At 44.8% G+C, this 12,861-nt stretch overlaps 2 protein-coding genes across 2 annotated transcripts in view; both read left to right on the top strand.

The window, feature by feature from the left end:
• The window catches only part of LOC119462542 (arylamine N-acetyltransferase), a 72,778-nt gene that overhangs the window by 46,210 nt on the left and 13,707 nt on the right, over positions 1–12,861 (top strand). The gene's annotated exons all lie outside the window — the stretch shown is intronic.
• LOC119462543 (arylamine N-acetyltransferase-like) lies at positions 3,312–4,184 on the top strand. The gene has a single exon (XM_037723886.1). The coding sequence runs from the start codon at positions 3,312–3,314 to the stop codon at positions 4,182–4,184; it is 873 nt and encodes a 290-aa protein (XP_037579814.1).

The raw sequence follows: 12,861 nt of genomic DNA, 5'->3' as shown, positions 1-12,861 counted from the left end.
TGTCACTACCGGTTGATAAGACTATGTTAGACACCAATTCACGCTTTGGGAGGAAACTGCGCACGTTGGTGTATATTATAGAAAGCGAAGCGCTACCTCTGGAGCAAGTCGGTGTTACGTTATTTTTCTGTTTGGGGTGATGTAGCTGCTATGCCAGCTCTTTAAGACTACTCGAGGCGGCATCAAAAGTATATCGTCTTGAACCAATGAACAATGTCTTAAAGCGGAGAGAAAACGGAACGCCTTTACCTTTTGCGAACGCAAGGAGATCTTTTCGGGAATTTCGAAAAGATCGCGGAAAGTCCTCACTAATACTGTAGTCAGTGCCCTTGAGCCTTCGGCATTCGAAAGGATGCTTACTTTGGTTATATGGAATGTAAATTTTGCTATGAGGGGGTGAGAGTGATTGGGGGAGTGACGACCGATGCGATGTGCACCCTTTTGGATCAGTCATCAGGTGCAACTTATCGCGGCACAGATCCACAATCAATCTTTCGCAGTCGGCAGTGGTTTCCGAGCCGGAAGGCTCAGGAATGCCGTAAAAAATTAAGTTGTCCCGCCGTGAACGATTTTCGGCATCGTCGATACGTGCTTCGAGCTCGGAAATACGAAAAATAGCCTGCTCAGTCGTGGTGCGCATTGCATCCACTTCGTTTCGAATGGGCAAAAGCGTCTGGTAGTGCCCCTCAAGGTTCATTCGTTTCCTTAGAGCAGTAATTGCTTTGTCGGTAGAAGTAAGTTGCGACTTAAGACCCCGAATTTCAGTGATCAGCTGGTTCTGACCGGCGGTTAGTTTTCGCAATTCGGTTAGTAGGCTTTCAGGAATGTCAGGATCGGGGTTCGTTTCAACATCACCGGCCAAAATAAGCAAGGCATGGATAATATGAGCACATTCGACAGCAATGGCGACACAGCAGTGCGGGCTGCATTGCAACCCGAAACCTGCATTGCAAAAGCGAAAGAAAAGCGAAATGTCGTTGAACGTTTGCGGATCTCTTCTGCGGTAAAATGAACTGTAGGGAATCTCCTGACTGCAAGTGAAAAAAAAAATGTTTCTACTATACGTCCATATGTCTTTTATTACGTTACTTCAACGCTACACGCGCGACACAGTGACACAACAACGACCCCCGATCTGCCCAGCCTTACCTGATGCAAGTAATATAAATTCAAATAATTATTGATGTCGAAAATTTTGTCAGTTATTCCTGAGTAATTGAATATGCTCTGAAAGCAATATCATTGTGATAAATGCAAAAGTTTATCGTTTGCGGTCGGTCAAACAGCGGTGTCCTATATGTAGGACACCGCTGTTTCTACTATACGTTTCAATGAAAAAAAAAGTTTCATTGAAAACGACTGAAAGCACGTGGCGAGGAGTGTCCCACGCTAACCAAGACTTGCACGCGAGAAGGGTAGGGTAAAATGAACTGTAGGGAATCTCCTGACTGCAAGTGAAAAAAAAAAAAAAAAAAGTTTCATTGAAAACGCATTTAACCCATATATGGGTTAAATGCGTTAGAACACTCCGAGCCTTCTAACTCCATTCCGTCCTTTACTAGTTTCGTAAGCGGTTTAGGAACATGACCAATTACCGATCTCAATTTTTTCCAAAGCTGTTCAGAACTCCCTCGAGAAGAGCTGAACAGATCGGTGTAATGTTCCTTTTTGGCAAAGCGAATATTTTTGTTGACGCGGTTTCTGAATGCTTTATAAGTTTAAAGTGCTTCCGCAGACCTTACTTCAACAAACGATCTGTAAAGTTGTTCGCGTTTTCGTATTTGGCTGAGGAGTTCATGATTCATCCACGGTTTCCTACACTTTCTAGACCTACCAGATGTTTTGTAGGGGAAACATTCATCATAAATTCGTATGAATTTGCGTAAAAACTTTTCATAGGCTGCATCTGGGTCGTTTTCTTTGAAAACATCGTACCAGTCTACGTTAGACAAGCAGTCCCGGAATTTTAACTGCGTGATAGGGTTTATTTCACGGTACACGTAAGAGTGCTTCTGCTTTTTTAAAGTGTTAGTTTGAGACAGTGAAATGTAAACAGGCAAGTGATCACTTATAGCATAATTAATAACGCCTGCCTTAATGTAAGAACTGTTATAATTGGCTATGAAGACATATAATGTTGTGGCTGTGGTTTCAGTAATACGTGTAGGTACAGTTATTACATTGTGACATAAGTGAACGTTTAATAATGATTCCAAGTCAAGTTCATGGCGCTATCAGCATAGAGTTAATGCTCAAATATCCTCCGATGATTACTGTACACTTGTAGTCATCAACAAATTACGGAAGTGCATCCAAGAAGGATAAGAAATTGGATATGTTTCGCCCCGGTGGGCGGTAGCAGATACACAAAGGAACCACATTTTACGGTAATCACTTCGTAATCGGGCGTGACACATGTAAACACTGAAAAAATTTCACAATTCATTTCCCGAAGCGTTAAGATGCACACTCCACCTCCTCGCCTACTATCACGGTTTAGGCAGTAACAATTATACGCTGGCAAATAAAAAGCTTCCGCATCATTACGAAACCAAGTTTCCGTAAACATAAGAACATGAAATGGGAAACGTATATATCACTAAAAAAATATTCTATGTCTTCATATTTGTTCCTTCCTGATCGAAAGTTTAAATGAAAGCAGTTTATTCTCTTGTTGAACTCGCTATAACCATGATTTGGATCTTAACATAAATGTGCCGAAGAAATAGCAAGAATAGCTAGAGCGCTATAGCTTCTGTTGTCACGTTGTTTAATCCAGACTAAGCGTCACCCTCGGTATTTTGTCATCGTTAACTTTCCTTCCTTCCCTCCCCTACTACTTCTTTTCTCTCTCTCTGCAAATGCTTCAACGCCTTCGCCCTGCTGCTTTCACAGTGGTGCCAACAGATTAACAGAAGCGAGATTAACAAAACGCGTGCTTGGGTAAGCGTCGTCGAACAAACAGGCTCGCTTTTTATTTTGTTTGCCATTATTTTACGCAACATCGCTCTCGTTCCCTTTGTTAACGGGCGATGGCGCAGCCTGTCCGTGCGGCCAAAGTACGGCTTCTCGGGATGCACGCCTTGCAAGTACGGCGAGAGCCGGCGAGTGATTACTTCCGCCTTTCCTCAAGGCCTTCCATTCGAGGTCGACAGCCGACCTTTCTGCGCTCGCCTTCGAAACGACAGGGCCGCGGCGGCTCTCATCGCCTCCGCTCATTCGGAAGCCGTCTTGCGTCGTGTCAACATTAACCTAAGAGCCGCATCGTATGAGTAACCGGGCGCCTGGAGTTGAATCGCCGATCTTTGGAAATGGATCCACTGACCGCGCAGCAAACGGCCGCGTACTTGGCTCGTATCGGCGTTCCCAAGCGAGAGCCCTTCACCGCAAACATCGACACGCTTCGTACTCTCATGGAAGCGCACCTGCAACGCGTGACCTTCGAGAACGTCGACGTCTTGCTGGGACGAACAATTGCACTCGATGTCAACTCGCTGTTCGCCAAGATTGTCGAAAGCGGACGCGGCGGCTACTGCTTCGAGCTCAACTCACTGTTCGCCCGTCTTCTCCAAGCGCTGGGCTACCGGCTTCGTCTGCGCATGGCTCGCGTTCGCTGGGGTCTTCCTCGGGATGCACCGATGCCGCTGCAGCAGCACGTGGTACTCGTAGTGGAGCTCCCTGAGGGCGACCACCTCGTCGACGTCGGATTCGGTGCGGCCAACCCGTACTTTCCTCTGCCCCTGAAAGAAACGGAAGGGAGCGCCGACCACCCGTACAGGCTGCGGATGCTGGGCGCTGACGAAGACTGCGACCCGGGTACGCTGGAACTTTGCGTCCGAGGCCGCGATGACTGGGTACAGATGTACCGCATCGAACCCCGTGATCAGCGTTGGCGTGACTGCGTGCCCCTCAACTGGTACACGTGCACTAATCCCGATTCCATAATGCGCCGTGTGCTCATGATGAGTCGCACTGACGGCCAAGCGTGGCTAACCTTGTTCAACGGTCGCTACAGGCGCCGCCTGCGCGGATCTGGTTACGACGCCGTGGAGAAGCGGGATATAAGGGACGTCGACGAATTGCTTAACCTGATGAAGAATGAGTTCTGCCTTCGCCTGTGCCCCGAGAAAGACTTGGAAAACCTGCGTGCTGTCTTGGCAACGCTTGTCGTCGAGGAAGCTTGACATTGCACAATTGACGGCTGTCGTGTTGTGAACACGCCGAACTCCCATAAGTGACACATGTTGGCGGCCTCAACGACGCACAACTGTGACGCAACTATAGGTCATCGCTGCAGGAACAACTCCTACGTACTATTATTACAGAATGCTTGAGTGCGGTGCACATACTAATCGATATTTCAAGTATTTTTCAATCAAGTGCCACGTTCAGCGACGAGACCGGCGCGCTCATTAGGGTCTGCTCAGTGCATTGGAATTTACGGCAATTTTTTCTGCGGTGATGACATGTTGAGACAAGGGCGATTCCATGGTATACCAACATCGGAGGAAGGATTGGAGAGTAGCATGAAAGCAAGAAAGAGAGAGATATATATAGACCCAACTGACACGCTGCAATTGTAAGGAAACTACGCAACAGTGAAGTGGTTAATTCGGTATAAGCGAATGAGGAGCGTACAATTGTTTCTCGTCAAACGAGAAGCAGGAAGGCAAGTATATATATTGAAGGTGCCCGGAGGAGGCGGTCGCGTAGTGGTTAGCGTGCCCAGCTCCCGCAGGCACATTGCTTCAATTACGTGGGATATAATCCCGGTGGCGGTGCTTGTGAAGAAAGCTTTCTGTGCCCTTCGGTGATGGTAAAGCTCAGAAGGAGGCGGAGACCTAACGACAACGGTAAGGGTAAAATCATCGGTAAGGTAAATCGTCGTAAGGGTAAAATAATAAACGGACGAGCAAGGCAGACGAAGTTCTTAGCGCTTTGCTGCTGCCGCGGTAAGACACTACAGCGGCCAGTGTGCCTGATTGGGCGTGTTCAACCGATGTGTTTCTCACCGCTAACCCAGACTTACACGCAACAAAAGCTCATGTGTACGGGTACTTGTCATTATCGCAATTATAAAAAATATTAACATGAATGTGTGTGTGTAGGTAACATTTTTCTGGCGTCTGTCTTCTTTTTCGTAAAGGTATAAAAGCGATTTAGATAAAACGGTAGTGACGAAGTTTTGATCACAGTTGGACAGAAACATAATCTGTTGATAAGGTTGGACTACACTGCCGATGACGTTGACCAACGCGCAGGTATAGAAAACTTGCTTGTTTAGAATCTTCCAATCTAGTTTGTACTTTTGTTTCATAATGGACTATGTAAGAGAGAGAGCTTCACAATTGTGTGTAACACTTCCTTTTGATGCCTTAAGGCAAACTAACGCAAAAAAAAAAAAATAGAACGAGGAGGGCTGCCTTACGGCACACACACAAAAAAAAAAAAAAAAAACGAGAAGAAAATCTTATAAATACGAATGCAACTCTCCATCGTGCCGGTAGTCCAGCAAGATTCGCTGCACAATGTAGTTTGCACTATAGATTCCATGTTTACCACGTTTTTGACAGTTTCTGCTCTGGTAAAGAAGAAATCTAGGAACAACTGTAACATCACCAACGTTACACAGGAGGGACTGGCATTGAAGCTGGGACACAGTGCACTGCTCTTTTGTGCATTTTATGCATTTTGGAATTAAGGCAACAAATTCTAGCAAAAATGATGATTCTTAGAAGCCTTTAGGTATAGCATGCCAAACTCAGTCAGCGTGCCAAAATTAATGCTTTGACCGGCCGCCAACGCTATGGTTTCAAATCACATTTTAATTTATATTTCTTTGTGAAGATTGTTATTGTTATGATGGCTTACAAGTTCACTGCTTATGAGCTTTGTTTGCTTAACTGTACAGAAAAAGTAGAGAAAAAGTACATGAAAAAGTGAGAAAAAAATATACTCGGACTACCGGCTTCTGAAAGAACGATGAACAAGTAAAATATACAGCAATCTTTAAGTTCTGCTCCAGTGATTTACACCCGATGAAAAAGCGTAGAAAAGATAAAAATAAAATAACAGACGCGTTAATTGGTTGTATATTAAGGGTGTCCCAACTATCATGCACCAAGATTTCAAAATATGCAAATGCAACGTAGCTGGTCAGAACCAAGGTTATGTTATTTGCCGTTGCTTGGAGATACACGGATAATTTTTTTGCATTCCGCCTAATTACATAACTAATCCTAATTAATTAATCAAATTCTCAAATATTATAACCAGATGACAAGTGTAAATTAGAAAAGTGTATAGCAACATGAAAATCTCCCGGTACAGCTTTCGACTGCTCAGTACGTGCTACATAAAAGCGTTTTTCCGAGCGTGAAAGAAGCCCGCGAATACACGCAACATTGCCCCGCGACTTGCCGCTCGGGGCACTTTGCGTGTATACGCGGGGTTCGTTCACGTTTGGAAAAACACTTTTATGTAGCACGTACTGAGCAACAGAAAGCCGTATCGGGAATTTTCCATGTTCCTCTACAATGTTTCTTCATTTAAACTTTGCATCTAATTATAACACTTGATAAATGATCGATTAATAAGGAATAATTATGTAATTAGGAGGAATGAACAAAATTATTCTGAGTATATCCAAGCGACGGCAAACACCATTACCTTGGTCCTGTCCAGCTACGTGGCATTTGCATATTTTGAAATCTTGGTGCATGATGGCCGGTTAAGACACCCTGTATATAACTGCGCATCCGTCTATACACTTGAAAGTTGGATTTGTATCTGTTTGTTACAATATTTTAAAGTGTAGCTGTCGGCAATTGACATGTGCTAAGCGACAAAAACACAAGGAAGTCAAGTACTATATTGGCTCAATGTAGGGATCAAGTACGTGATCCCTACGATCAAGTACAAACAGCTTGCAGATCACGGATCAAGAATCACAAATAGCGAGCAATACTCTAGGAATCGCAATGTGGAAATCAAGGGAATTGAGCAAGATAGGAATGGAAATCTGCATGAAAAACTGAATCAAGTGGGTACAGCTCTGAATGAGACAGTAACCGCAAGCGACATGGATGTTTGCCACAGAGATAAAACTAGCAATGTTTCTTCTTGTCCAAACGTAATAGGTGCAATTTAGGAGCCGCTCAAAGTGTGACGCCTTTCTGCTCAATGCGAGGAAAACTAGGCTCTCGACAAATGACATCGGTCCCTCAACTAGTAAGTCAGTATTTGTTAACGAGCATCTCTGCTCTACTTTCAAGAAGTTGCTTGGGATGGAAATCAGTAAGAAAAAAAGGCATGCGAATGGAAATTCGTTTGGACAAGGGATGGAAAGATTTTTGCTCGTAAGGATGAACAGTCCACAGTACTTCACGTAAGCAATGAAAATGACATTGCAAAAATAGTTTGAGTGAATAGCGTCACACTTTTGAACATCACTCCTATCCATAATACATTGCGACCCGAAGACGTTAACAGTCTTGCAGCTTCCGAAAAGGATATTGTACTAACGTGCTTCCATCTAAACGTCAGATCTGCGTATACTATAAACATGACTTGCTAAACCTTTTCTTGGACCTATTTTGTTTTGAATTCGACATAATTATGCTGACCGAAACATGGTTTAATTCGGACTGCGATGCTATAGTGAATGATAATTACCACACTTTTCGTCTAAACTGCCAAGATAAACGTGGTGTTGGGAGTGTTACTGAATATTAAAAAGTGCATTATTTGTGACCTACTTCCTGAATTTTATTTTATAACATATGATGCATAGTGTGTTGCTATCGTATCACAGAAGGATATTGTAGCTGCAATATACGGCCCTCCAGATGGAATTGTGGATACATTCATTGCGTATTTGAAAGGTTTATTGAACTATGCAAGTGAAAACGACCTGGTACTAATACTGGCTTGGGATTGTAACCATCGACATGCTGAGATCTAGGGAGATCTAGCTGAGATCTCCCTAGATCTTGGGAGATCAGCTAGGGAGATCTTGGGAGATCAGCTGAGATCTAGGGGAGCCGAAGGCTCCCCCAAATTAAGTCGGTGGCTCCGCCCACGATGGGACCGGGAGACGAAGTCCCGCCGCGATGTCGTGGGCCCTCTGGACAGCCTGGAGTTGAATGTGAAGATTGCTGCTCTTGAGGAATTCCTCCCATTGCTCTTTCGTGATGGGTGGAGAGACGTTAAGGGCTGGGAACAACCAGATCATGTGATCAAAAGAGCATGAGTCATGACCACATTAGGGCATGACTGTGAGTGGTCAGGGTCTATCCTGTTAAGGGACCGAGGAGTGGGATACGAACGGCTTTGCAGAAGTCTGAGTGTGCTAGCCTGATGTTTGTTTAATTTGGGGTGGGGGGACGGCTGGAAATGCCCTCATGCCGGGAAGGTACATAATGGATCTTTGTGGATGTTAACCTCGTTCCGAGCCTGGCTACCCGCGACAGCGCGGTACGTGAAATCGCGCGCTACCGGTGCGCCTGCTCGTTAGGATTACATCCGAGCGGGTTAACTGAGCCATCTGGATGGGCTAGGAACCAAAAGATTTGGTATCCTCCTTCGCTGCTCTCCCGAGTTCTTTGAAGTGCTTTGTTCACAATATTGTTCGCCTGTTCAGACACGAGTGCGGCCGAGAAGGATCTAACTGCTGTGCGTGAGTCCGTGAAGACGATAGGGGAACTTTTGCGCTGTGAAAAGCCAGAGCGATGCCGCTTCCTCCGCCACATGGGACAGAAGCTGCATTAACCAGGTTGCCCTCCGCGTCTACAACCGAGACAGCGAACTTATCCCCACTGTCATATCTGGCAGCATCAACAAAGAGAGCCCGTAGTTTGTGCTGATTGATCTTTTTAAAGGATGGATTTGGCTCTCGCGAATCTTCTACCCTCGTTATGCACTGGGTGGATGTTTCGCGGGACGGAGTCAACCATGATGCGAGTTATGGTTTGTCGGGTCAGGCTAATTTTGGTCGCCGGTTCATGTCTGGGTTGGAAACCCGCATCTTCTAAAATCTTGATCACTGGCTTAGAGGATGATAGTCTTGTTATTTGAGCCACTGTGGAGCTTCTTTTAGCTCATCGATAGTGTTGCATAGTCCTAGCTCCAGCAGCTTCTCGGTGCTCGTGGACTGCGGAAGGCCGAGCACGCGTTTGATACCGGTTCTGATTAGAGAGTCGAGTTCGACCTTTTCAGCCTTACCCTAATTAAGGTACGGTGCGATGTAGGTAACATGACTTAGGAAGAATACCTGGTAATCTCTGAGCAGATTGTCCTCTTTGAGACCGCCTCTCCGATTTGAGTTGCGGGCTACAAGTCTTAGGACATTACTAGCCTGTCCAGTGATCCTGTTGAGGGCCGTCGAGTTACAGCCTTTAGCATCAATGAGGAGACTTAAAATCTTGACCGAGTCCATCCTCGGTATTCGATGTCCATTCTTAGCTCGAATTTCTATCGGCAGAGTTTTCAGAGGCTCAAGGTTTCTTACTCCTTGTCTGGACTGTCGGTATAACAGTAGTCCTGATTTAGCGGGAGAGAGTTTAAGGCCGGTGCTGGAAAGAAAGTCTTCCGTAGCCTCCAACGCGCTTTGTAACGAGCGTTCGACCATGGCAAGCGAGCCGCCTGGCGCCAAGGTCGTGATGTCGTCCGCATAAATGGCGTGACTCATGTTCGGGATTGCAGCGAGACGAGTGGAGTGCTTGTGCATGGCTATATTATTAAATAAGAGTGGGGAGAGGACCGAGCCCTGCGGGGTGCCGCAGTTGCCTAGCTCGTAGGGCCCTCCCGAGACCGTGCCTAGTCGGAGGTGTGCCTTGCGATCCGCGAGGAAAGATTTGGTGTAGTCATGAAAACGCTGACCCAGGTTAAGAGAGGAAATCTCTGTTAGGATGTGTCTATGCGTGACCCTGTCGAAGGCCTTGGAGCGGTCTAGTGCCAGGATCCCTTTCACGTCACGAGTCATGTTATTAAATATTGCTCTCTTACGCAGAAGCATAGCATCCTGTGTGGACAACGCCTGTCCAAAGCCGATTAGGTCGTGTCTAAAGAGCTCCTTGTTCTCAATATGTTCAGTGATACTGTTGTGTATCGCGTGCTCCGCAACCTTGGCGATGCATGATGTAAGGGATATGGGCCGCAGGTTGTTTATATGTGGGGGTTTGCCTGGTATGAGTACCACTTTTGCGGTACGCCAGTCTATCGGGACCTGTACAGTTTTCCATACCTCGTTTGTTTCGGCCGTGACTATCTCGATTGCCCTATCATCTAGGTTCCGGAAGAGTTTGTTTATGACTCCATCGGTTCCCGGGGCTGATATGCCATTTAGATTGAAGAGAACATGTCTGATCGCTGATACGGTGAAGGGTTGGTCTAGATCAGGTGCCGAGAGTCCCATGTCTACCGGGCGATCTCCATCTTTGGTGAGGGGGAGACAGGTATATGCTAAGTTGATGGCTAATTCCCTCTCGGTGAGACCGATTGCGATTTGCTTATTTATGAGCCTCTACGTCGCGAAGCTAAGGGTGCCCTTAGATTGTTTATCGTTCAGTAGACTTTTCATTATGTGAAATAAATAATGTGTACAGATCTATTAAGAACAGCTTAACATGTGATATCGACAACATTCAAATCAGGCCAGTAAAGTACACTGTTACCATTACTGCCACAGCTCATGCATATTTATAATCTAGCTCTCTCGACAGGTGTTTTTGTGAAGAAAATGCAAATAGCAAAAGTTATTACGATATTCAAAGGTGGGGAAAAAAGAACTTATCAAATTACACACCGATATCCATACTGCCCGTGTTGTACAAAGGTAGGTTTAGAAAATATAATGTACGCTAGAATAATTGGGTTTGCCAACAAGTACGATTTCATTAGCCCCACCAAATTCGGATTCAGAAGAGGCAGGTGTACAGAACTTGCTCTTGTCATACAAAAAGAAATCATTCTAAAAGCCTTCGATGAAAAACACCTGATAGCTGTTATATACATCGACTTCTCGAAGGCGTTCGACCGTCTAAACCACTTAACACTACTAAAAAACTTTAATTATATGGAATTAGAGGCACACCGCTCGCGCTTATAACATCCTACCTGCAACACAGAATGCACTGTTTGCAATCAGGGAAATTTTAGAAAAGCTGTTACCTCAGATGTCCCCCAAGGGAGCATACTTGGACCGCTTCTATTTAATTTCTATATAAATGGCATTACACAAGGTAACCACGGCGCAGACTACATAACTTATGCAGATGATACAGCAATCTTTTTCGCAGTCATTGTTATGAAACTCTTCAAAGTAATATTAATGAAGGTCTCCGCGATTTACACAAGTGGAGCGTGATGAAATTAACATAGATAAAACAAAAGCTATTATCTTCACACCTCTAGAGTCCCCTGCAGCACCCACTTAGAATCTTATCTTAGGGAATTCACCTATAGAAATTATTGACTCAGTAAAGTCACTTGGTGTATTTTTTCAAAAGCATCTGTCTTGGGACATCCATGTTAACCATGTTGCTACGCAGATAGCAAAGGCAGTAGGAATTCTGACGAAATTCAAGTTGCACTTACCAGCAGCTGTAAAACTTCATATTTATAACGCACTATTTTTTTCCCATTTCAATTATTGCTGTCTAGTCTGTGGCACAACCACGTTAACGAACCTGAACCAGCTGCTTATATTGCAAAATAAAGCACTTCGTCACATTGCGTGCGTTGAACGAACTGCGCAAACAAAACCTCTATTTATAATATACAATCTCGTAACTGTGCATAACTTGTACCCTCTAAATCTGGCCAGAAAGTATAAATACAATTCAGACGGACTTCTACATACACTTTCAGAGTTGACACCACTCGCAAGCTCTTATAATTCACGCAGTGATGATATGTGGAAAATATCTTTTACACGCCTTATGTTTGCAAATCAAATTCTTCCTCACACGCTTCCAAAGCTGTTAAACGAACCTCATCAATACGGAATGAATTTAGAAACAACTGGGAACTGTGCAATTAAGGCATGTTTTGTTGCGACGGATTGATGAATTTCTTTTGTATGAAAGCTACACATTATGTAAAATTTTATTCCATATTTCCGAATTTTTTCACTGTTAAAATTGTAAAAAGGAATGATGAGTATATAGTAATTAATGCGTTAGGAACTTGTCATTATGCAACGTGTACAATCCTTTTGTATTTCCATGCTCTCACTGTATGCCATGTAAGCGGGGGCTTGAAGCTTCTCAAGTGGATAGATCCACTTGAGCCCTCGTCTTCCACAAAAGAACGGACTTGTGGATGGAGCAAAGTTTTTTGATTGATTGATTTATTGATTGATATTTAGGTCCCTGGCACACAACACGGGCGTAGGTGCAAGGCGCGATGAGGGCGACTGGCAAGCACAATCGGTTCTGGTAATGAACAGGCGATCCAGGCCTGGCTGCCGCATAAAGATTTTTAGTGATTCTGTTAAACGGATGTCACCAATGACAGGACCACGTTCCTATATCCCGGTGATCAGCGGAAATGTACATCGGCAGCATGTCGACTAACGTGTGATTGAGAGTTCATTAAGGTCGTTGCGTGTTATTGTTGTGTCTAGCACGAGCGAGTAATGTCGGCGATGGTATTGGAGATAAACGGAGAGATAAGTCCGCGATAGGTACTCGAGGATCGCCGCATTGAGTATCAACGTTATGTTGAAGAAAGCCTGCGACATCAGTTGTGTAGATGGGCGGGAAGGCTTGAGTGGTAGCTTACGGTTGGGCGTATTTGGTAACCACAGCGATAGACGCACACTTACGAAAATGAACTTAGGGAAAGGGCCGAGTGAGTTGA

Source organism: Dermacentor silvarum, chromosome 8 (genome assembly GCF_013339745.2).
Source record: "Dermacentor silvarum isolate Dsil-2018 chromosome 8, BIME_Dsil_1.4, whole genome shotgun sequence".
NCBI classification, from domain to species: domain Eukaryota; kingdom Metazoa; phylum Arthropoda; class Arachnida; order Ixodida; family Ixodidae; genus Dermacentor; species Dermacentor silvarum.
This window is presented reverse-complemented; position numbering and strand designations above follow the sequence as displayed.